We start from the raw sequence: 27579 nt of genomic DNA on the forward strand, positions 1-27579 counted from the left end.
CATTCTAATATACACTACAAACAAAAAGTTATGGATATTTAAAATTTTGGGGGCTGTTTTTTCAGTTGGGATTTTTGCACAACGCTTTTTACTTTTTTGTGTGAATTGAAAAACATTTTTTAATGACCAGACATAGTTTTATTTACAAATGGCAAAAATGACCAAAAAAAAGACAAAAAAAAAAGAAAAGAAATATCCTTAACTTTTTGTTTGTTGTGAACTCCAATACTAGTCACTTCATGGAGATAGTATGCCAAAAAAAACAAAACAAAACAAAAAAAACTTTTGTTGTTAATTACAGTCTAATAACGATAACAAGGAATTGATTTACACTCAAACATGTTGATTTGGTTTGTCAAGAACAGCAAAGTTACAGTAATATTATCAATTGCAGTGTATTGTGTCGGCTGATATTAAACTAAAACAACAAAATCCATGAATATACAAGAGAACAGCTGTAGAATAACTGTCCACTGTAGTGACCACTGTGCATGAAAGGGTTAAAGAATCCCCATTGGTTTGTAATGGGACACAGTTCAAAGTGCTATAACTTGTTATAACTTTCATATATCATATAGGTTTCTAACTATTTCAGATAGTGTGACTTTTTCTGTGTTGTGTCCAGAGTAGAAGGCCAGGCCAACACCTGAGTAGCATAGAGAAGATCTCTCAGAGGGGTCCTATCTCTAAGTTCCTGACACTAGCCAAAACACTTTCTACACATCATAATTTTCTCATGGGAGACAGAAGACTACATGGGGATTTGTATTTTTGGGTTCAGACCGTCTCAGTCTTTTGTCTGAGTGATATCTCTTTTTATGGAGCTCCAAATAAAGTGATTTCTTTGACACTGAACGTTTGAACTTATCCTTCTTTATTATAGACGAATTAGTAGAGTAATATTTTTCCATAACAATATAATTACAATTGGCAATAGATAGGAAGTCACATATGGGCTTTCATTTGATGCCATGACCTTTGACCTTGAGAGGTCAAACAAATGTGAATTAATGTCTTTAAATATGCTGTTGGACCACAGACCCTTTGGTCTTATTTTTTACAGTGTCATCCATCAGATTCTACAGAGCCAGCTGCTTTATCATTATTTTAACACTAGATGGTGCACTCAGAAGGAATTTGAGAGGATAAGCAAATCATTTGGGGTGTTTGGTCTGCTTTTCAGAGTCAGTCATGCAAAGGAAAGTCACAGAGCTCCTCTAGTTTATCTTACAGTGCATTCATATTCAACCAGGCTTGATCGATTGCTCAGGATTTTATGACTCACTCAGATACAGATCAGAAATAGAATAATAGTTAATAGTTTTACGTAATATACAACTATATTTGTAACTCCTATAAATCAAAAATCACAGAGATGTAACTCAGGTTTCAAGGAATTGGTCTGAGTTGAGATCACAGAGCGTAATCTGATCCATAAAACATGCCAGTTAGATTTATTTAGGTAAACCAATTGTATAGCCATTTTATCTTCAAAATCATGGAAGCATCCACGTGTGCATGCTGCAGAGTTAGATTCATGCTGTAAACCAGTCAAAAAGTCACTCTGCTCACATGTTTATGCTCCACCTGAAACCTGTTTTAATCTGAATGTTTATGAGGATTGGTTACTTCAACTGAATGAATCACATTTTAAATATGTCTGCACATTGTGGTGCAGTGCCCACCAGAGACACCAATGAATAAATATGCTCTTTGTCCAGACAATAGTCCATTTTATATTCCTCCACAATCCAAATCTAGTTGTGGGTAGGGTTACAGCATTTATACAACATTTATATTGTAAGATAACTCAAAAATATGCCACTATTTTAAAAATTTGATGACTTGTGTGGTAACCTCACAGGCATTTTTGTGTTAGGTCTTCCAGTATTTGACAAATTACATAACTAAAACAAACATGACGAGTAACACACACACACATACACACACGAAAAAAAAAAAGATTCCGAGAAATTGTTACAAATCTTTTATTAAGATATTCATTATTTAGTCAATTTTGACATTTTCTCTATGATTTGTATTTATTTATTTTACAGTTGTTAATGTGCAATTACCTTTGATAATGTTGGGTCACAGTTACAGGGCTTTCACGAAGTTATTGGCACTTGGAACACAGAAAGAATAGGATGAGCAGAACAGGAGGTTCACTGGTGCTACAGGGTTACAGAGGGCGAGGAGCAGGGGCAAAGACGTGGGCAGAACAAGTACTGCACAGGTTGTGAAGAAGCGCTGTTTCTGGGTAAATATATACCTCATGCTGCAAGTGCACAACAAACAATCTGACCTCTATGTGTGCATCTATATATAATATACAGTATTTATCTATACATGTATATAATCATATTTATATATGTACTGTTTAGTGAAAAAAGGTTTCCCAAGCCGTGCCACACCTTATCCATTCAAGTGTGTAGGTCTACATGATTTGTGAAGTGTAAACACACATGCTAAATGATGGTTAAAAGTAAAAATTACAAAACTTATATCTTTGATTTCTATTATATAACATTGGCCTTGATATTTTAACCCCTGACACATACTGTAACCACTCATTATTTCGGATTATTTGGATGATAACACAGTTTCCACGCTTGACCTCGAGGCACAGCAGTAGGGTACTGTACCCGGGTTAGCAGTGCACTGTGGGTCAATATAACAAATTAGATATGGTCATTTCCCATTCTATTCATGTCATTTAGGTTGGATGTCCAAAACTACCTGTAATAAATTAAGAGGTCATTGTTATTGGCATGCCACTTGGTCCTTTAATCAAATTACTGTAAAAACATAGAGCCTGTTTTCTTGGAGTTTTTGTTTCATTAAAAATATGATGGTTTAAACACACCTGGTAACAACTGTCTTATTTCCAAGTGTCATGTAAAAAAATAAAAGACTAACATGTAATGTGAGTTGTGTTAAAATGCAGATTTTGGAGATACTGTCGGTTCAGAAATACGCATAAAGCCACTGTGAAAACTTAAGAGATGTTATAATAATTTCAAATGGAATCACTTAAAATCTACTGCTGCTTTGCGTTTTTGAGAAACACATGACACTTGTGGAAGTGACATATGACACCAGCTGCAGGAAGGACAGGAAGCACAACAGTCTTCAAAGATACTGGAGAGGTAAGTGGGGGAGGAGTGCTCATGTGGCATCTACAGTCAAATGCAAAGCTTACTGAGGTTTTGTTGTTGTTACCCTTACTGAATACTCACAAGGTAATGTGTTTTGTTCTGTCTGTACTAGGCTTTATCATTGCAATCAGTAATATGTAACATGCTCTGAGTTCATTGTTCAATAAGATTGACTCAACTGACTTGAATAAGTAGCATATATTCCCTCTGCCCTCAGAAAAATACAACCTTTCAATAAAGTCTATCTGTAAAATCTGTTTACAAGGAGGATGTTGTCAGTCATTCAGGTTTTCCTACACTTTCTTATTACAGAAGCACAGTACGTTCATCTTTATCTACCTGCAACAGAAAAAAAACAAAGCATGCATTCAAAAAGGGTCTAGCAAACATAAAGCTGCACATAAAACTGTTTCATAATCAGAGACATACTGCAACAGGAAAGAAAGAACACTTGGGGTTTAACTCAACAGTCGTCTTGGTTATTTACAAAATGAATTTGTGCCACTTCTAAATAAGAAACACAGGCAGACATAAAAAAGATCATTTCAACCAAGAGGGGTTTGATTGCTACACATCTCAAAAGGTGCATGAACCACTGGTTCTTCTCAATAAGGTGCTGAAACCTTCACGCTACTACTGATGAAAGGTGCAAAATCATGTCAAACTCCAAGAGAAATCCGTCGGCCATTTTAGAATTCCCATATTCAACAGGTGGTACCCCAACATGGAAATGCATTAGATACATCAATAAACTACGCACCAAAAACATACAGCCGAACAATACACGCTTTCCTCTTTAACCATAGAGCCAGGTTACACACACATAGATAGTACCATAAAACTTATTTGTTTCAAGCTATATTGCTTCGTCCTGGACATCTCTGCAGCCACCTGGCTTCTGATTATTGATTCGATTAAAAGGCACATTCCAATATTCCATAAATATCTCCCGTAATGTTTGCATTTGCACAATACTGTCGGCAAATGTTTTATCTAAGGAGGCAAACGTTGCAGTTTCCGACCTAACAAGAAATAATTATCTTCAACAACAGTCAAGCCAGCTGAATCAGTCTCATTATTCCTTTAAGCTAGTGAACCAAGGATGAAATGTCTCAAACGTCGCAGTTCAACTGCTCATTTCATCACTCTGTACCATAAAATAAAAATAAATGACTAAGGGTCCTATGATAACACTGCTTTAATATACTCCTTTTTTCTGCAAAAATAGCACTTTTCCTAATATGACAAGATCTCTTTCAAATAAAACATGAAGATCGAGATTCTAAAACAATCCCTCTCACTTTCTTTGCTCACACCATGCCAGGCATGGGCTCTTGTATAAATATAGATCTTCTAAAAATATGACCATCTTTGATTACCTGTTGCCCATTAATTTTCTTTACAATCATCTCAATAAAAAACCTTCCCCTTCTCTCTGGATGACTTTGTAGTTCATAGACAGAAACATGCTAGAAAATTTAGAAAACAGAGAAAAGATGAGATATACTGTATATTTATATACGACTCTGCACAGTGAAACATTTAAGTGAGATAGATTTTCTCTGGTCTCAAGAAAAGTTAGGTGGGGTGAAAGATACTTGCAGGGTGATGAGTGGAAGATGCAAGGTGAGGAAGAACAGGTAGTGTTGATTCATTTTATCCAAGTATCTACTCTGAATTTTGTTCCACTTCTGAGGCTGGAATAAGTTGTCAGGCTTGCATAGAGAAAAATGCCACTGACACTTACATTCAATACTCGTCACCTCTACTCCCAGCTCTTCCATCCAGCCACCCCTTCCCCCTCAAACTCCACTTGTAACTCACCCCACCACCCGCAATCCAGGGAATGTATTTAATATGCACTTACACACCTTAAAAAGACAAGGGGAGGCAGAGGGCCGTTAGGAGGAAACTAAACACCCTCTTACTCTCTCCCTTTCCTCAACTAGCTCCATTTTACAGTCATAAAGCAAAAATGTAAGTTTCACGTCCTGGTTACATCAGGGCAACAGACGCTGTTGACCCTAGCAGTGTAGTACAGAAAGTCAGATGTGAGAGATCAGCGTGGGCCGAACAGCGAGGAGGCAAGCGCAACTGGGGAATACTGGTATGCGTGTCACCAAATTCCGACCTTCCCCAACACAACGTTCAAAATAATGGTCCTCCATCCCCGCCCACACCTGGTAGCGATTCACCCGAGGAGCCGCCAGACTCCATGCCAGCACCGGCCTCCAGAGAGGCAGGGTCAAATGCTGGATCCGCCCCCAGGGTGTCTTCCTCCGTCTTGACACCGTCGGGAAGGAAAGCGGTGTAGGCGTCGCTCTCGGCCATCAGTAGCTTCAGCTTTGGGATCCAGCTCTTACGCACCACACGGCGGGCGTTGGTGCACATATCGGCTGCGATGGCATTCATCTCACTCTCTTTGAAGCTGGTGGCAAAGTTCTGGCAATAAACTGAGAAGAAGGGAAACAGACGCTTGAACTTCATGGTTTAAACTAGCACTAAGACAAAAGTGGTGTCACTGAACATTTTTATACACATACAGTGGAAAACAAATTATTGACACTCCATGTATTGGTGATCTATGGCATTAAAAATCACTCTGAATCAACAGGTACCAGTAGGGATGAAACGATTACCGGTATAACGATAAACCGTGGTAAAATTGCAGACGGTTAGTATTACCGTTTAAATTCTAATTATCATGATAACCGTGTTTGATTACCGCACTTGTAGGGGAGAAAATGTCTATGTAAAGATCTGCTTTTATGTCAAATATTTGAGTATAGTTTTAATTTATTACAATTTTAATTTTCTATACCTAATATTTGGAACCAATATTCACTTTTAAAGTCTTTGAAAAGGCTCGTTAAGCATCTTTGTGTTATTTATGCAATAAATTTTATACATTTTTCAAATCGGATTTTGTATTTTTTTGTATTTTTGTCCTTTTATGTTAATATAGTAGGTTAAAGTGAAAAAAAAAAAAAAAATAGACAGATGATATAGAAGAAGCTGTGCTGAAAACAAAGATACCAAACATGGGTATAGTAAACATTTGTTTAAATAGTATATAAAGGCAAAATCAAAAGGACTGAAAAACGGCTAAAATAGGGTTAATACTTGAATGGTTCTGCCAAGAGAAAGTACATTGTGCCTATTATTTTATTTGTTTTTTTTATTTATTTATTTGTTTTTTAAATACAACTTGGTTAAATTATTTCAGTGTGTTTATTAGTACTTTTTGAACATTTTTAGCACAATTTCAACAGTACCACGATAACAATGATAACTGTGATAATTTTGGTCACAATAACCGTGATATGAAATTTTCGTATCGTTACATCCCTAGGTACCAGTAAACCCACAGATTTGTCTGCTAGGGAAGGTCCCTGCTTTTGTAAAAGAATATAAGGATGTGACCCAGTCACTTTTAATGCTAGCAAAGAAAGTCATAATGGTCAAATGGGTTGGAGAAGACACCCTGCCCCCCCCCCCCCCCCCCCCCCCCCCCCCTTCCATTCCTATGTGGAAATCACTGAATCACTGATCTCAGAAGTTGTGATACTGGTAAAACTAGAACACTATATTCATTAAAGGACTCATATTTTCCTGCAGAAATGGAGGAAGCCACTGGAACTTTTGGGAGTGCAGTATAATTTGGACTTAAATACATAACATGATGGATATTTATCACTTTCTGTTTTGCTTTTCCTGCTTGTCTTCCTTTTCACTGATTGTAAAGAAATAACATTGTTGATTCACATACTTATGTGTTTTATTTTAGTATATGATATGAGCTATTGTGCAGACACTATGTATTACCTCAGTGTGCTAGTGATGTTGCACAAGCATACATTACATAAACCAGTCTTATAGCATCACTGTAATTTTAATTTTACTGACTGTCTTTTTATGTTTGTTTACTGTTTGTAAAGTTGTCACAAAAACTTGAATAAATAGAAGTTAAAAAAAAAACAAAACAAAAATCACTCAAGTCATTGAACTCTGCCAACTATTGTTCCATTCTCCAAACCCACATCCTCCCTTCTACACATTCACTGTTCCATCGAGGTCAAAAAAATGGATGTTTCAGCAAAATGAAACACATCCAGGGCATGACATGTTGAAACTGTCAGGAATTAGTTTCATTATTTTCTTTGTATTTTTTTGTGTCTGTCTGATGCAGCCACACTTTTTGAAACACAGAAAACACTTTTCTGCAAATATTTCATGATAATATCCAAGATCTCAAAAGAGATCTCAAATCTATGTTGTGTGGTTCCCCAGTGTTTACTTTACACATTAAATACCACCACCACTGCATGTACAAAACCAACAAAAATAAAGACAAAAAAACAACTAGTGTCATGAACTGGAACCTGAAGATGTTAATCTAAACCACAGGGAGTGATGCATTAAATGAAAACTCCTGAAACTGAATTATACATGGAACATCTCAAAGGGTATTTTAAAAGCATGTCCTGCTGTGTGCAGTCATTTGTAGCACTTGCAAAAATTGTCTGTGATCTTAATCGCTTCCTTTTTAGAGAAAAAATTCCACTGTATATTATCAAAGGTCTACAATATTTTAGAAATGATCTGCCTCAGAGATTTCTAAATCTTACTTAGTTTAATAAGATGAATTAGAAAATAAAAGTGACAAAAGTGCTGGTTAATCCATGTTTTTAATGTATAGGATAAAGTGTTATTACACATATATATATTGGTTTATGTACATTTATACACAATGTATAAATCTTACACTAGAGAGAACCTGTAAAGTCAATGTTCGGTAATGTGCAGACAGTGTTTTGAAGTAGATCTGAGACAAACATTCTCTCATTAATTCGAAAAATTTCACATCATGACCCAAGACTGTGTCTTGGCAACTACAACCAACCAGCATTTTTTTGTACTTATTTTTTCTTTGTTTAGTGACTCAAACTTGGTAAAGTTTCACAACTTTAATTCTGCAGGCATTTCCCTTGTACACCAGTGTTACCTATCATATTTTACTGACATCCTGTGATAATATTAGTCCTGTATGAATCAGCATCTCTGTGGTTTTGGAGGATCTCTGCAAAGTTTGCAGAGCATTCTGGGCACAAAGTCAAGAAGCCTTTATCTGAAATCCTTCATTTCTGTTGAGATGAATGATATGCATGGTCCTGTGTGGTAATGAACTTTTGTTTATGTTTCAACAGGCTCAACAGCTTATTAATACTGAGCCTCTGCATCATATCCAGTGGTTAATGTCAGTAAAACACAGGTGCTGCTTTTCCTGTGCAAATGCGTCGTATGAAACAAAGACGATGGGTGTGCAGTTTCTAAATCAAACCAGGCCCACAGGTAATACTAGACCTGAGTGAATAGAGATATAATCTTCAAGGTCAGCACACATTTTACCGAGGAGTAGAAATGAACCAGTCCCTGTTTGTTACGACACAGCTTTGCAAAAATCTGACTGATCAGTGACGGAATTCAACAACTTGCAATTTCTGTAGCACCCTATCATGTGGTAATCACCAGTGCATTATCCCTTACTTAGCGTCTAAATTCTACACAATTGTTATATTGTCCATATATTTAGTCATTATACATTCAGCTCCTGACAAGAGGATAAATGTTGCTATCTAGTGGTCATTGTGAGTTACTACTTTACTCACTATATGACAGTCAACCCTTAACATATGTGTGCGGCAAGGTTATTATCATTAACAAAAACTAACAAAATGACAAAAACTAGAATTGTAAAAACATTTTCGTTAACTGAAATAAATAAAAGCTATAATTAAAAGAAAAAAATGTTAACTAACTGAAACTGTATTGTGTGCTTACAAAACTAACTAAAACGAATAAAATTATGGATAAAATTCCCTTCGTTTTCATTTTTGTCAATGTCAGATTGATGCGAAATCGATTTATTTCCCTCAAGCAATTTTAGCTGGTGGCACCATATGATATTTAATGGTCCATCACTTCTCGTCACTTGTCGTTTAGAGTCAGCTTTTCGTCCCCACTCTACTTGGAAACATGGTGACTAAAGTTGGGAGAAAGCAGCAGAGTCCTGTCTGGGATTTATTTGAATTCGATGGCGAAGAAAATAAAAGATATTAAAAAAAAAACCTAAAACTAAACTAAAACTAAGCATTTAGAAAATAACGAAAACTAACAAAACCAGCAAACCTGCTCTAAAACCTAATTAAAACTAACTGAATTAGAGAAAAAAAAGTCAAAACTAAATAAAACTAAACTATAATGAAAAATCCAAAACTATTATAACCTTGGTGTGAGGTAGGAAATAATGTTTCACTTGCACCTGAAGAAATGATTTCTCTGCTAAAAAGGATGTGACTGGTCTCACATGTATGTACAGTCACGGACAAAATTATTAAACCATCAAAAGTCATCCAAAACAACGGTTATGCAATCAAGTACTAACTCTTAGGTGTATCGTGACTAAAACGGACAGAAAAGAAAACACGGAATGCCTAAAAGCACTGTTTCTGTCAGTACAATGCCATAGATATTGATGTAAGAACTGAAGTAATGTTGCTTATTGTCAAGAAAACATGGAAAATGGATAAATATCAGCTCTGAAATTAAACTACTATGAGCTATTTTTGTTGTTATCATTATATTTATCCAAACAAATGTACCTTTAATTGTACCAGACATTAAAATGAACAAGAAATTGAAGAAAACAAGGGGTGGTCTAATAATTTTTTTCCGTGACTGTAGAGGTCCTTTGACAATATTAGTTCCATGCAAATCAAATAATACATGAGGCTCATGTCACAGTATAGTATGGACACTCATTCACCTCAGGAGCAATCTTAAGTCCTTCAGAGGAGAAAATATCAAATATCAACATTGGATTCGATAATAAAAAACAGTTGTCACTCATTCTGTGTGAATGTACAGCATAAAATACAGATTTGGTGACTTAATTTGTAAATGAATAAGAGGTCTTTAAGGTATACTAGTCTAGGCTTAAGACATGCACATCTATAGTGACTGAATATTAATAAAAACACTTCAGACAGAGAAGAATTATACAGTTCACTTCCTCAAACCAGTACGAGTGTAAATGAGAATGAGAATGAACAAGAAAGTGAAGAAAACAAGGGTGGTCTAATCATTTTTTCTGTGACTGTATGTATGTATATATGCTTACATTTGACCGCATGCAGCACTCTGTTGTCCAGGGGTTTGCGGCTCGGGTCATTGGTGGATGAGCGGATGCCTGTTCCACAGCTGTTGGCCAGAGTATTCCTGATGAATCAAAATAAGAGTGAGTTGCACAGAACAGAAGAAAACCAAAATAGTTGCTTTTTTCTGCCATCAGTGCCAGCAGATAAAAAGTACTTTAACTCTTTCCCCGCCAGAGCATTTTCCAGTGAGTTGGTAGCCAGCGCCAGCCGTTTTGGTCATTTTCACTAATCTTTGGAGGCTCACTGAAAATGTTGTGTTAGGAGTATGTGAACACTGAATACATCAAAAGAAAGAACAGAACTTCAACTTTTAAACACAAAAAACTATTTTATTCTATCTTTATTCGTTCGTGAGATATAAACATTTGAATATTGGTCATTTTCAGGAAAAAACTGAATTTTGAGCAAAAAGCTGAGAAAATTGCATTTTTTTCAAAGATATTGATTTTCAAGAGAAAACTGATTTCCTATTTACATTTTTGACTCTTTCTTATTTACCAACAGTAACACTGTCTTCAAAATCACAAAATAAAATAATAATAACAGCAATAATAGTAACAAACAGCTCTAAGATATCCCATCATTCCACAAAATGTTAGGGGAATCCACACCAAACTTTAGACCAAACATCTTGTAAAGCACCAGGTTCCTTCTAAACTTTGCACATTTACATACATCAGTTATAAGTCTAACACATAGTAGTTTAGCTTTTGGATATAAACACCTCAATATTCCTCATTTTCAAGAAAAAAAGAAACAAATGCACTAAATACTGTAGATTTCTGGCCTTTGGCTGCACCAGGTCCTCCTGTTGGACCAGCTGCTGTGTTTGATCTGTAAATAATTCTATGGACATCTAGTTATTTATCTCTGTATGAATATATGTATTTATTTATTTCATACAAAAGCCAAATCCAACAGTGTCTTCCCTGTGTCCTGCTGACATTCTACAGCTGAATATGTTCTGTGTCCTCAGTCTGAATCTGAACTCACTCTAACAGATGCAGACTAGCTGTCCTTTGTCTTGTCCCATGTCTGTATGTCTGTCTTCTCCTTGAATGTCCTCTACAAATGTCTCTTTTCTCTTCCTCCTGTCTGTCATTTTCTCCGTGTTGCTCTGTGCCCCCGCCCCCCCCCCCACCCGCACCTCCGTGTCGGACCTGAGCCGCTCCTTGTTTCCCGTGTTCCGTCTTCGTCTCCCTCACCTTCTGTTTCTCCGTTCCTGTCTCTAAATGGTTCTTCTGTAGCTCCATCATATATTGAATTGTCAGACTCTGTCTCCATAATCATCTTTAAGGCTTTTGAAACTGCGCGCGGTTCCTGCAGTCTTCATTTCCTCATTCAGTGACTGCCGCTGGATGCGTTGCCATGGGATACGGAGACTCCAGTGCAAAAACGTTAAACCCGGCCCGTCATTTTTCCGAAAAAGCTGCTTAATTGTTTGTTTTTGGACTAAGGAAAGTAATTCACATGATCCACAACACCTCCAACTACAGTATAACAGTGAAAACACGGATTGACGGAAAATCTCGTCATTGGCGGGGAAGCGTTGGGAAGCAATTGACGGAATATCTCGTCAATGGCGGGGAAAGAGTTAATTTCTATATTAAAACTGAGTGTTTGTCTTTCATGTAAAGTTAGCAAACATGAGCAGAAATAGTCCCAGACACTGACAGATGGAACAAACCTGTCAAAGAAGGCAGCCAGCAGCCTCCTCAGCAGCACCTTGTGTCTGGTCCCTGCGCTCACATGACAGTTCATTAGCTGGGCCCGCGATATATACACAGAAGTACCTGGAAATACACATGCAAAGGAAATCAGCCATCCACACACAAACAAACACAGTCGCCATTGTTTACCTATGTGCATTTTTACTTTATCTTAAGTAAGGGCAAGATATATTTACTGGGTCATTCCATCCCAAATCAACCAGATTTCAGAAAGTGACCCCCTCAGAAAATTCTGAAAAAATACACACTTGTTCACCTACCAGATAAATAAACACATCCAGAATTTTAATGTCATATCTGTAATAGAAAATTGTTTTTTTTTTCTTAAGTTTTGTAAATTTGCTTTTTGGCCAACTTTGAGGAGCTATATCTCCTTAGGTATTCAAGCCACACTGCTGAAACTTACTGTCTGGGGTGAAATCCCCCTAAAAAGACCATATTTTGCATCAAAATAATCATAGGTGCCTTCATGTTTGGTCCATGAGGCCTTGAAATCAGGCCAAAAGGCTAATTCTTCCAAATGCCCTCTCTCTTCAGGCTTGCACTGTGCCATAATGGATGACTGTAGAGACCTAAGTTTTTTTGCATGGATTCTTATAGTCAAGATGCAACAATATACTGCAAAAAGACTACATTTCAATGAAAAGTGTTGCTGTGAGGCAATGAATAAAATGGGTCAATTTCAATTTTTCACAAAAATACTCTTTATTTGAGCACCCATATTACCATGTGACCAGTTAATGAAAATTTTGAAATTTTTACCATGTCTTCACATATGTTTCAAGATGTTGTGCACAGAATTTTAGCTTTGGGATAGAATTGGTTCTATTTTCAATATTTTTTTCACTGCATGACTATATTTTCTTCAAATTGTATACAAATGTAGGTGTAAATGGCATTTTTAACAGTATAATGGCATTGATTATTGCACAAGTTATGATAATACTTGAGATATTTGAACTAGGGTGTGGAACTGCATGATGGTTCAGATAGAATAATTATAGATTTCCCAGAACTGGTGTGAATTTTTTTCAGAATTATCTGAGGGGGTCATGTGGGGACCATAGGTTGAATTGCCATGGAATGACCCTACAGCAAATATCTCACTTTATGATACTTTTACCTATGATTTAGGTTTTGCAGACCATATAAAAGTACATTTATTGGAATAATTGGAATTGCAGTTTCATGTCAAACACTGCAGGAAATGAAAATAAGTAGCTGTGCCTAAGTTTCAAGTTTCTGCTTATATTCTTCTTTGTCTTCAATTTTAAAGGTACAATTGGTTAGATTTGTGTGTGCTTCTGTTCTTAGGTGGACTTTGTGTTGGAGTCTCTGGGGGGTAGTCGACATTAGGTAACGCCATTTTTAAGCCTACATTTTTATACCAGGAACTTTCTGTATAGAATACTGGGGTTTTTCTTTTCTGCTAAAACCCTTAATGACTGTATTTGCTCCAGTTCATAGCACAAAAATAGCTATAATTACAAGGTTCTAATAGTTTTGGATTTTTCATTATAATTTAGTTTTATTTAGTTTTGACTTGTTTTTCTTTCAGTTAGTTTTAATTCATTTTTAGAGCAGGTTTGCCAGTTTTAATTAGTTTTCATTTTTTTCTTAATGCTTGGTTTTAGTTTAGTTTTAGTATTCATTTTAGTTTTGTCGTATCTTTTCTGTTCTCCTCCGTCGTATTCAAATAAATCCCATACAGGACTCTGCTGCTTTCTCCCAGCTTTAGTCTCCATGTTTCCAGGTAGAGTTCGGACAAGAAGATGGCTGTAAACGACAAGTGATGAGAAGTGACGGGCTGTGAAGTGTCGTATGGTGCTGCTAGCTAAAATTGCTCAAGCGAAATAAGTCGCTTTCATATCAATCCGACATTGACAAAGACGAAAACGAAGGGAATTTTATCCATAATTTTTATACGTTTTAGTTAGTTTTGTAAGCACACAATACAGTTTCAGTTATGTTTTTTTCTTTTAATTACAGTTTTTATTTATATCAGTTAACAAATGTTTTTTTCAATTCTAATTTTCGTCATTTCGTTAGTTTTCGTAAACGAAAATAACCTTGTATCATTAACTTTGCAGTGATGTTACATTTACATTACATTTATGCATTTAGCAGATGCTTTTTTCCAAAGCGACTTACAGGGGAAAATCAATCAAATCAATCAATCAATCAAATTTTATTTATATAGCACCAGATCACAACAAAAGTTATCTCATGACACTTTATATATAGAGTTGGTCAAAACCAGACTCTAAGCCAATTCACAGAAACCCAACAGAATCCTTTTGGGAATTATGATCAAGAATCCTGTTAGTTAACAAACGACTGGCTCAAAGCTAAACTAGTATCAAACACAAACTTCAAGTAAGCGCACAAAACACACAAATCTATTATATTCAACCTTTAAATTCTTCCTATTTTCTGCATTACTATTTTGTCCCCTTTCCTCACTCTACAAAAGATCTGTTATAAAGAACAAAATAACCAAACATTCCATTTTTATGACAGCATTCCCTTTACATTCTTGCCACTTGATTTTTATTAATTCCTTTCCATCTTTATTCATGTCTTTTTCAGTCTCTGTCACACAATATATTTTACGGTATGTAACCCTGCTGCTAAGATAACATAGACATAGTCACAGGATCTTTGTGACATAAACACACTGAGTCACATGTGCGGTACTGCTGCATAATCTGCATGCCAGTGCCAAGCCCAGTCTTTTAGCATTCACTCTCTGTGTGTATAAATCACGATCACTGTCACTGGCCTTGTCTTGATTAGTTCAAATGAATAAGGTTTTTGTTGTAATCTAGTCTTGTTGTTGTATTTTTAACAACAACTCCTTTCTCTTAAGCAGACTACATATATATATATATATATATATATATATATATATATATATATATATATATATATATATATATATGACATATTCTATTTCCTCAAATATTAGCCATGGCCTTTATTTGCTTCAGCTGCAGAGGGTACCAGGCCTATATTTGAAAGAGGTTTCTATTTAATTTCTAATTTCCTCTGTTTGATGCAGAAATAGCTATATTATACCTTGTCTGATCCACTCCAGTCTTTGTGTACTAAACAGTTTCAATCCTCTTGCTTTGGAAGTGGAAGGAAACCCTTTACTTCTACTTAGTCTTCCCTATTTGCATGGGACTAGTACAATCTGTGGATCTCCGCTGATTTGGAAATTAACCACCCCCTTATCTGTATTTCTTGTGGCGCATTCACAGAGGATGAGCAAAGTCTGTTTTTCACTCAAATTTACTGGCGTTATTCCCTGGTTTTGATGTCAAGGTTTACAGCGAACAGGTAACTGTTGAAAAGACTGAAGAATATTCCATTTCATCATCTTTTCACATCACTCAGGATTTAAGTTTGCTCTTTCAGTGAATATTAATGCAACATCCCGACATGAATTTTCTGACTTTCCACCCCAAAACATTTCAGACACTTTCATTTATGATCACCAGCATCCATCGCCCATAAAATATGCAGACAACACTAAAAATCTCACTAAATCAGAGGTGTGGATTCGCACAGAACCAATATTATCACTAAACCTGTGTGTTTTTGGTGAAATCAGGTTAAAAATTTGAAGTGGATTTTTTTCTTTATAAATTACAAACATGGCAGATTCACACAGGATTATGATCACAGACAACCTCCACAATTACTTCAAATTAACTGACAGATATTATTAGTCTTGTGTGACAGGGGCTTTAGCCTTTCTGTAGTGCTAGCAAGTTTCTACAAAAGTACAGTTTGACAGAGACACAGTACTAAAGCCCATTTTACACCAGACTATTATTACCTGTGGATCTCTGGTAGTTTGTAACAATTGCAGAGGTCTTCTCCAGTCATAATCCTGTGCAAATCTGCAATGTCTGTCATTTGTAAAGTAAAAATTCCTCCACAAATATGCAACACTTTTTCAGCAAACATACAGATGCGGAAAAAATTATTAGACCATTAAAAGTCATTAAAAACAATGGTTATGCAATCAAGTACTAACTCCTGTGTGTATCATGTGACTAAAACAGACAGAAAAGAAAACATGTAATGCCTAAAAGCACTGTTTTTAGCAGTAAAATGCCATAGCTATTGATGTAAGAACTGAAGTGATTTTGGTTATTATCAAGTAGGGCTGTCAAAATTAATGCGTTAACACGAAATAATCCATCATAATGATTAATCTGATGAAAAATTTTAACGCAATTAACCCATCTGCAGCACATAATGATTCTGAACATCTCTGGCAACCCCTTTTTTTGGGACAGTTTGTCCAAGTAGAGTTAGCATCGCGCATGTGCAAATGGGCAGTTGATCTAGTAGTGACAGACAGCAGAACCAACCCACAAAGATGGAGGACGCTAAACAGCATGTTGGCCCTCGGGATGGGAAAAATGAGTAAAAAAAAAAGATGGAACAATTGCTTCAAGTTGTTTTGTTGAAACTGTTAAAGGTGTTTAATAAACACGTTAAGTGCATTTATATTCATTTCTTACTTGAGTCTGTTTGCTCATTAGATTAGAAATGAATATTTAATCGTGATTAATCGAAATTAATCCACAGCAACCCTGTGATTAATCTGATTACAAATTTTAATCGTTTGACAGCACTATTTATTATCAAGAAAACCATGGAAAATGGCTAGATATCAGCAGTTAAATTAAACTCTTATGAGCTATTTTTGTTGTTATCATTATATTTGTCCAAACGTACCTTTAGTTCTACCAGGCATTAAAATGAACAAGAAAATGAAGAAAACAAGGGTGGTCTAATGATTTTTTCCACGACTGTAGAGGTCCTTTGACAATATTAGTCCCAATGCATGTCACAGTATCGTATGGACACTCATTCACCTCAGGAGCAATCTGAAGTCGTTCAGAGAAGAAAATATCAAATATCAACATTGGATCTGGTGTAAAAATTAGTATAATAAAAAACAGTTGTTACTCATCCTGTGTGAATGTGCAGCAGGTCTTTAAGGTATACTAGTTCAGGCTTAAGACATGCACATCTATAGTGATTGACTGTCAATAAAAACTCTTCAGACAGTGTGTTTGACATAGAGGAGAAGAATTATATATTTCACTTCCTCAAACCAGTACAAGTGTAAATGATGCTCAACTGGCAGCACATTCAATGACAAGCACCATCTTAATTTCTACCCAGACCTGCAGTTTGGAGCCAGTCTTTATCTGTTCATCTAAACTAATCCTTGGCCTTTATTCAACATCCAGCTTGTACCTGAATTCCAGTCTTTATTTGGAGGAAGACTGTACACCTCTAAATGTTAGCAATGACTGAGAAAAACACACACACACACACACAAAAAAAAAAAAGACAGTTTGTGTCTTTTGTAGTGACAGGTTTTTCAGAACACATGGACATACCTGAGACTAACTCTAATTTCTCAGCAGGGTCTCCTTCCTCGTACAGTTTGGGATGGCAGCGGTTGCCTATTTGAGCGATGAGCTCTGCAGGTAGACATGTAAGATCACGGCCTCGCATCCGACCACGCGTCTCTGTGTGGTCTGGAAGCGCCTCAACACGCTCGCCAGCTGCTGGAGAAAAACCAAAACTGTGAAATTAGAACAAAACTAGATCGCTTTTAACACAAAGACATAACAGTTAGGTCCTCATGAGTGTGTAGCACAATGCCTGTTCAAACCAGAAGTACATCAGATATGGGATTAAGGGATGTGGGCGGAAAACTTGGACCATATAACAAATGCTATTATTCTTACAGTTACAGACAATCCTTTTGCTTGACTAGGGAAATTTAATAAAAATATTATCTAAGCTCCTCATGGACAAAAATGTTTTAAACCCATTAAAACTGCAATTTTGATCAGCCATTACAACATAAGAGCACTGACTCCAAGGAAACCATTTAATATTGTCCCTCAGATTGAGCCACTTTTTCATGTTTGCAAATACATGACAGTTTCCTGAGCACTGATCGTCTTGCAGCTAGAGTATGTCTAAAATGATGATGCATGTATATTAACATAGATGTTGGAATATGGTATGCGTTACCCTCACAGAGCCAGGACTACCTCCACATTTTGTTAGTGCCATTGCCAGAGCTTTAACAAAAGTGGTCTGGAAAAGGGGTGTAAGTTTTTGGAGTTGTTTGGCTAGTTCTTGAACTGCACCGAGCACATAATGCAACAGCAGTGCACATGAAGAAGAATGCTGTGGGATTAGAGACTGAATCCAAGCAAAAGAAAAAAGCACATAAAAAGATGTGTGTCTTTGTCAAACCTTGCCATTTTTAGGCTGTAGCTGCAGCTCAGAGGTTGTTCTTTCATGTAGCAAAGGGGGACTTTCAAGACAATAACGCACAGATACCAGAAGGAAGGAGAATGAAAATCCTACTGCTGTGTAATGGAAATATTCACCTGTATTCTCCATCTATGTGTGAGTATGAGTGTAAGGTTGTTAGATAGAAATTATATTTTTCTATTTAGGAACATAGCATCATGTAAGATGACTGATGGTCGATGAATGAAGATTTTACTATGTTACTATAAAATAATATTAATGCACAGTATCGCTATAGAAGATGAAGGATAGAGGCTTGTCTTTATCAAACTGACATGGCACAAAAAAAAGAAATTCTTATGGGGTGAAAGTAAAGCCAATCATTTTCATATATTTTGGGACTGCCCTTATATTTTGCCTTTTTGGAAGGCTTTGAAGAAAAGCATGGAGAAAATTTTCAAAGTCCAATTTCCATTCACATTTGAATCTATATACTTGGGAAAAGAGAACCGGAGGATAACAAATTCACAGGATAAATATCTATTCAGAATATTGTCGGTAGCAGGGAAAAAAGCCATCACTAGGAAGTGGCTGAAAAAGGATGCGCCGAAAATGGAGGACTGGATAGAGGTTATAGATGACATTTATAGGATGGAGAAGTTGACTTTCTCTGTCAGACCTGATTCAAACAAATTCACCAAGTACTGGAAAAACTGGGTTGATTTTATAAGACTACTGAGAGTGGATTTTACTTGATCAGAGTAATGTGCGTATAGATCCATGTAAACCCTGGGTTTGTGCTACACTTTAAATGCTCAATGTTCATCATATACAGGGGAAAAGAATGGAATGTGAAATATAGGTGTTATTTCCCTTTAACTATATTTCGGGTTGCTTTGTATATTTTTACTATTTCTGTCAATACTCCCCATGTTTTGTTTTTTTTTTGTTTTGTTTTTTTTTCTTTACATACATAGAAGTCATGTACATGATGTAAAATGCTAAGATGATGCTGACTGAAGAAATAATAATAAAAAGATAATTACAAAAAAAAAAAAGAAATTCTGCAAAATCAGTGTTGATCACTGACATATCACAGACTAAGTTACCCTTGCTTTTAAAATATGGTTAACAGATTTTGTGCTTTTTTTCAATATTTTGATGCGTTACAGTTCTGAAGATGAATATTTGCTTGTGACGATCAGTACTTAAGTTGGTATTTATCTCAGTAAATGTTCAAGATATTATCAGTAATGTGGATGTTATTTTCTTTGAGTAAACTCAGAGGTGAACAGTAGTAAAAGTACAGAATGCTGTGTATTACCTGCAGCTCCCATGTTCAACATGCTGTACATGGTATACATGTTGCAGATTTGCCTGTACTGCTCCTCAGCACATTCATCTGTCCCTTCTTCCTCCTCTTCATCATCGTGGTAGCTTATGGGCGAGTCACTGGCGTAGGTGCTCAGGGTGCCGGGGCTTGCACCCTCTGACATGCCGACACCTGCCGCAGAGCTCCCGTTGGTGCTGCCGTTGCCGCTCGGCCCACCAGTGGCCACCATTCCTGCCAAGCTGGTTGCGGTGTTACCTATACCCATGGCCAGTCCGAGGGCTCCTGGGCTCTGGATAGCACTGCCCCGCACTGCATCCTGGGAATAACGAGCTGCCTTCCTGGCCCCACCCCCACTCCCTGAGCCTACCCCACCTCCATCTCTGCAGCTCCCACCCTCCCCATAGCCGCTTGGCTACAGGAGTGCAGACCACAGAGTACGGAGTGGATGCTTCCGGCTGGCCGGCCGGCTGTTCGGTCTTGACCCGTGATACCAGAGGTAGTGGTGTCAGGCAGGAAGAGGGCCGGGCTGCACTGTTACTGGTCTGCGTTACAGGGCTCTGGGGCTCAGATGGAGGGGCCTCTTCTACGTGAAGGCCCTGAGAGTCACAGCTGGGAGAGGAAACCTAAAAATAAATGCAAAGATCACCATGTTGTCAGTGTTTTGTGAACACATTGATGTGCTGATGCTGTGCATTTACAGTCTTGCAATGCTAGTGGTGGAGCTCTGTGATGGTTGCTGCTCAGTTTTCAGTCGTTTTAGTCCAATTCAAGACACTTTAACTACACTGCTGTCCATAAAGATGGAAAAATGTTGTCCTCAGGCACATTCCTCTATTGTTTCCTATTCATTCACATCAGTAATCACCTTTGACCAGGTGCAATGACTGCATACTGAGCCCCAGCTACACTTTATCTATGTAGAATAAAACACACTATCACAATCATTTATGGGCAACAGTGTGTTAAGCAGGTCCTCATAAGATATCTATAAAACATATATGCTCCACTACAGATGGACACTTTCTATTTCAACCAAAATGAAACCTCTGAATGAAATCTACATTTAAAATCAATTCCAACTGATTGCATATCCAAGATCACAAATGAGTTTACTAGTAAAACTTCTTTTTCTACAATAATAAAAACATTATTGCTTAATACATTTAATACATATGGATTTTGTTTTATCTATGGAATTCAAATCACTGAAAACAAATAGCATTTTTTCAGTCAGTGTGACTGATATTTCCTTTGACAACTTTTCACTAAAACTATTTCTCACTCAAGTAAAGTCAAAAGACAGAGACTACAGTTCTCCTACTTGATAAAGTCTAAACTTCCTCTCCTGCAATTGAAAATAAACCTTTCCACTATGGGAATGAAAAATAAATAAATGAACTGGTTATGAAAAAAAAAAAAAAAAAAAAATAGCCCTAAGACCCCAACTGTTTGTTTTCTGTTTACAATAGAAAATTTTTTGCCCCCCTTTTCCAAGTAGCTTTACCTTGAGGAAGAATTCGGTGCCTTTTTCCATAATCTGTTGGATCTGCAGGAAGCCAGCAGTGTACATAAGAAGAAACTGGTCCCCCACTGTCATGCTGAGACGGCCTGTGTAGCAGAAAGACAAGATCTGCTGGAAACTCTGTGGCTGCACAGCCGGTGGGAGCTCCACGACGGTTGGGCTCGTCTCATTGTTGCTACCACCTCCACTATTGCTGTTGCTGAAAAGGTCCCGGAAATACGAACTGCTAGCAGCCAGCACAGCTCGATGAGCCTAAGACAAAAGATAAGTAAAGTGTCCCATTAGCAGTGTCATATCGATAACGAATTTTAAAAAATAAATAAATAAAATCACAATTCTTGACGTAGAAGGTCTCAATTCAGGACTTATAAGCAATGTTTGTTTTTTAACACAACAAAATGCACCATGCAGGAGTCCTTAATATGAAGACATGCGTTATTTTAAATATATTTAGAAATAGATATCATTTCAATATGACAATAAAGATCCGAAGTCAGTTAGTGAAACGAAGCTGTTCTTAACAAACTTTAACAAAAGATTTCTCCATATTTAAGGTCACAACCTTCACTGGAAAAATCCAAATCTTACCAAGTGTATTTTTCTCATTTCTAGTCAAAATATTTTATCACACTTAAAGTAAGACACAATCACCTAAAGAGTAACTTTTCAGTGAGATGTAAGAACTTATTTTTAGACAATAGATCTTGAAAATCTTATTTCAAGAAATCTTACAAAGATACTTTTCACTTGTTCCATTGGCAGATTTTTTTTTTTTTTGCTTTATTCAAGATTTTTTTTTGCTTAATTCAAGCAAAAAATCTGCCAATGGAACAAGTGAAAGAAGTTAAGATTTTCAAGATCTATTGTCTAAAAATAAGTTCTTATATCTCACTGAAAAGTTACTGTTTAGGTGATTATGTCTTATTTTAAGTGTGATGAGATATTTTGACCACCAATACACTTGGTAAGATTTTGATTTTTTGCTGTGTCGATGCATAAGTCAGGTTAAACAGAAGGCTTTTCACTCTGTTCAAATCATCCCAGCAGTATTTATTTGAATGTATAGACTGTATATAACTTGCTCTTCCGTACCTTGAAGGCATGCCCCTTGACAACCACAGAGACATCACAGTAGAGGCCCTGCAGACGCTGCTCATTCAGACACTCTAAAACATTGTTGCCAAAGTTTGGGATCGCCATCTGGAGGGTCTGGGCCATGGTGCGCCTACGCACACCACCAAAGGGTCTTAGTGGGAGAGAGAAACACAAATGGGAAAAAAAGAATGAGCACAAGAGAAAGCAGTCAAGTTATACCTCATCCATAGACTGTAAACTCTGCATAAAACAGTGGTTTGGAAACACTGGTTCAGTTTACTTCACTTCACTCACACTGTTGTTTTATTCTTTGATACCTCAACAACTGTGTGCATTTTTAGTTGCTTTCAATGGATACTAACAACATAAAGAACGAACAAAAACACGCAGCTCAAATAACAGCCAGATAATATGCACACATGTAACATAAGAGAGTTAAATTAAATAGCTGGATCTGATTTGTTTTTCTAAAGCTAAAATTGTTCAGCTAAAAATTACATCTCAGTTGCAGAGGCTGTCATCGTGTTGTAAATGACTACCTGAGATTTTCCACCTAAAACATACAGCATAGAGACTGCCTTGACTGATCTGTTAAACAACTGTGTTCACCTTTCAACAGTTACAGTTACTGTTTATCATAATCATCATGCAACCTGGTAACTTGGTTAGACCACTTCACACACACACACACACACTGTTTCATCCTGTGCTATCAAAGTTATGAGATGAGAGACAAAACATTAAGGAAAACAAACTTCAAAACAACTAAGAAATGTTGGATTGTTGCACTCTTGGACACAATGACATGGCTGAAAGTTTCATCTAAAAACACACCCCAGTTCCAGCCCATTTGAGCTCTTTGAACAAGCTTATATGATATTTGAAATAAGGCTTTGTTGAAGCTTTTCTGGATAATCTACATTGCATTAATCCTATACATCACCCCAGTAATGCAGTAGTTGTTACTGCCAGGACCGGGGTCAGTAAAAGCTTGTTTTATTTTCTGTCTTCCATGAGCTATAAAATCCTGCGTCCTTAAATAACTGGGTCATACTCTGTTATTCTATGTGCAAAAGTGTGTGGCCTGAACAAACACTGCATAGCATGTTTCCATTCACTTCTCTAAACAGTCAAAGATAAATATACCCTTTGCTCTGCACCGTCATGCGGATTCCTATATGATAATTGTCAGTATTAAAGTGTTCCTTCTGCTTTGTACAGGGCAGGCTGCTTGACACTAGGGCTTAAAGATATATTGTTATCGTATCTATATCTAGATATGAACATTCAAGATATTAATATCGAAAAAGCAATGACATAACTAATATAGATTTCCCCGCGCTCGTCCTGCATGTACAATGTAAAATGTAAAATGTTTGATTTGTAATTTATTTATTCATACTTTATGTTAATGTTGATGACTGGCAGTGAGTTCTTATAAATAAAACTGCACTTTCCACATTCTTTTGTATTATGATGTTTGTATTTTTCTGAAAAATGCTTGGTTTTCACCAAACCCGTAGTCATATCGTATCGATATCGAGATATGTGGCATGAATATCGAGATATGAAATTTTGTACATATTGTTCAGCCCTACTTGACACTATTGAGCAGTTTCATAGATACTGAATCTATACAATCACTATTGAAAAAAACCCTCCAAATTTTCTATAATGTCTTATATTTTGAATGCATTACCTTTTTGTAGGAAAGTAGTTTTCAGTGCTGGAATGTGCATAATAGAAACTACACTCTATTACCCCACAGTAACTGAAAGCATTCAATAACAGATCACCTGATAAGCCCACATGCCATTTCACTGACTATAAAACTCTAGTGTCGTAAGTGTTTATATATACATGTAACAGAGGATAAGGCTCAGCATTGCACAGAAGGGTGCACTGCTTGGCCTTGGTAAAGCTATTTTTCACACAGATGCTATACCACTTAAAAGTGTTGCATGAGAGTAGGCTGCAAAAAAACACACCGACATGCATACATACATAACAAAGACTATCTCTGATACAGTGAGAACAAAGTGAGTGAAGCCCACCCTGAGCGAGGCATACAACCAACTTTGGTGTGACTGACTGATGAAGGCTGGAGTGAGCCGCCCCATCATATCCAAAGCCTTTCATTTGGGACCAAGCCAAGCTCCAGGGTAAAGAGAAATGCTCTCTTTGTCTCTGTCTCACTCAAGCTCCCTCTCCCTCATACTAAAACACAGATGCGCACACACAAACTCAAACAAACCCACAAAAGGCACACTGACTCACACACAGACATTAAACAATACTGGTTGTTTACAGTTTGGCGAGCCGCAGTAAGCACACATGCGTGCACATAAAGACACACAAACACAGGGCTGAGAGCAGGGTGTGTTTGCACAGTTTGCCCTGACAGTGAGGGAGAATGTGACTATGTGTGTGTGTGTGTGTGTGTGTGTGTGTGTGTGCATGTGTGCCTGTATGCACTAAGGAGGGGCAGCGCAGCCTGTAAAAAGAAAAAGGGATCATCTCAGGTCCGCGTTCCATTAAATGTACAGTACAGTGCTGCAATGTGAACAGATGAAATTCACCCTAACTCACCCCCGTGGCTTAGAACTCATACCAGCCAGGCTACAAGACGAAAGTAGGTCAATCATACTCACAACATGCTTAAGTCCATAGATTTTTCATGGTGGTCTTAAGAAATGTTTTGCCTGCATTTATTATAGAAGCTTGTGTTATGTTATGTTATGATGGAACAGCTGTCAACACATTTCACATCTGATACTGTATTATTACTTTTCAGCTTAGTCCTTCTGAAAACACCAAAGGGCTTTTTTCTGATTGCAGTGTGGCTTATGATGTGGAGTGGCAGAGGCAAAGTGCACACAAGGGCTCTATAGGCATTTCCTGGTTCATATGTGTATGTGTCCATGCCTGTATGTGTGTATGAGTCAACACATACACAAGCCTGATTAATGATGATTCTTATGTAACAGAGAATAAACATCACAGGTCAAACTTATAAAAAACACTTATACTAGAGCTTTACTGAGTGAAATACCTAAAAGGAGATAGAATAGATGGAGCGCTTTTTTTTTTTTTTGTCTTTTTTTGCGCTCCGGTGTGGCCGCGCCGTGCGCCAGTCTCCCCCGCCGCCGGCAGTGCCCCACCGTCTGCTGGCACCGGGAGGAGAAGGAGGAGGAGGAGGGGGCGGAGGAGGAGGAGGAGAGGGGGGGGGTGACATGGGATGGCAGTAAAAGCCGGTGATAAGATAGCAAAGCCGGTGAGGTGAGAGGACAGACGCGGTGTTACTGTCCAAAGACATTTCATTAGAGTACAGAACCGAACAGCCGCACCGAAATGTTAGATGCGCTCCCCCATCCGCATACCCAGGCCTATAGGTGGCTAATGCTAAGCTAACAGCACTGTTAAATATTTTGGGTTCGCCCCGGCGCACCATCCACCTCATGCACAGTCAGCCCCACAGCCGCACAATGTCAAGCATTTCCGCGATTGTTGCCCCCCCCTCCCTCCCTCTCTCTCTCCTCACACACATATATACACACACACACACACACACTTAGAAAACCCAAAACACTTACTGCCTGCACGCGGACGAGGTAGCCGTGCTGCGACGCGCCGGGTTGTCAAGCCCAAATGTTGCTTATTTAAATATTTTGGTGATGGGGGAAATCGCTCCCCCTGCCATTCTCCATTCTACCGACATCAACAGGTCATCCCAGGACACGCAGCAGCTGAGGGCGAGCCAGACGGAACCAGTGCGGCACGGAGCGGGGGGTGGAAGCATAACAAGGCACAATTCTTTACGACCGGCGCTCACAAGGGGTGCCCTGCCAAAAAAAAAAAAAAAAAAAAAAAAAAAAGGAAAAAAAAAAACCTGACTGCTATTGCATTTTCGCATATTTGTGAGAATACCTTTGAAATGTACCCCCCCACCTCCTCCTCCTCCTCCCCATCCCCCCAGCTTCTTCACTCCCAAGCTGCATTTTCACTGTTTGGAGAGTTTCGGACTGTCCCAACATGAACCCATCCCCTTTTATGCGCCTGGGTTGCCTTAACCCCAAATTAAATGCCCTGTTGGACCTATGCTATCAATCCAAATACTAATACCGGCTCAGACCTCTTTCCCCCCCTCCTCCTACTTCTCCTCAAACGACCCGGGTAGAGCTACACACACACACACACACATATACACACATATACACACACACATACACCGGTAGACTAGACTCACCCCCTTCGCTGGGAAGTTTTACGCAGAGCCTTGGTTCAAAGGAGGGGACGCAGCGCGCTTTTCTCCCCGCTTTCCCTTGCTCCAGGCAGCCATTCAGTGTGAGATAAACGCCAATAGCAGAGCCATCGAGGGCGGTACAGTATCCCAGGGGATTGCGGAACACAGAGCCACTGATCGCAAAGAACAGAGGAGGAAGACAAGCATGACGCGCTCGTCATTCAATCGCATGATCGTTTCGAGCGCAGCCTCAATTTGGGGAGACCTATCCCACGGCGTAGACTGTTTGCGCATTGGCACAGCAACAGTAGGAGCCTGCATGGACAAACTCTACCCCCCCACCCCCCACCCTCTCTACACCCCTCCTCCTCCTCCTCCTCTCTCTCTATCCGCATATGAGTGAAATTGGGAAAAGTAGGACGCGTGTGTGTGTACTTCTTTAACTTGACTGAACTCGGTGCACGCATATAAAGTAGGGATAAAGCCGCACCCTTGTTGGCTGTAAACAAGAAAAACCTTATGTGCAAAATGCAAAGTGCTCCAACACCTGTCTAATATACCTATCTGATATGCATTATGGTGTAATCCATGTCGATTTGTGTAAATATACAAACCATTAAAAGATCTAATTATAGGCTGTACACGTACTGGTACACCACATGCAAAGGCTAGACTTGTGCACCTCCAGGGTTTTCATCAGTATAGTCTAGACATTTATGTACTGTATTTATGCCTATGCGCTTGAATTCATTCTCAGTGAGGATACGTGATATTTAATCATCATATGGAAACAATACACAGCAGCACACACAGCTGCAGTAACAGTAAATAACCTATTGTGTCAATACATAAAAAGGAAATCCTAATCAAACAAATAGCAAACCTTCCTTAGTATAAGACAGGGGTGTCAAACTCATTTTAGTTCAGTTCCACATTCAGCCCAATTTGATCTAAAGTGGGCCGAACCAGTAACCAATA

The 27579-nt window shown here is 37.9% G+C and overlaps 1 protein-coding gene across 1 annotated transcript; it reads right to left on the minus strand.

Moving 5' to 3' along the window:
- Positions 1-1970: 1970 nt before the first annotated feature.
- On the minus strand, positions 1971-26921 carry nacc1a (nucleus accumbens associated 1, BEN and BTB (POZ) domain containing a). The gene is given in 9 exon segments (XM_030141226.1): positions 1971-5611; positions 10339-10436; positions 12063-12168; positions 17535-17702; positions 19733-20123; positions 20125-20364; positions 21246-21515; positions 22356-22509; positions 26605-26921. Coding segments are annotated over 8 exon segments (1704 nt in total). The 5' UTR covers positions 22482-22509; positions 26605-26921; the 3' UTR covers positions 1971-5306.
- Positions 26922-27579: the final 658 nt, after the last annotated feature.

The sequence above is a fragment of the Sphaeramia orbicularis genome, chromosome 8 (genome assembly GCF_902148855.1).
Source record: "Sphaeramia orbicularis chromosome 8, fSphaOr1.1, whole genome shotgun sequence".
Taxonomy (NCBI): Eukaryota; Metazoa; Chordata; class Actinopteri; order Kurtiformes; family Apogonidae; genus Sphaeramia; species Sphaeramia orbicularis.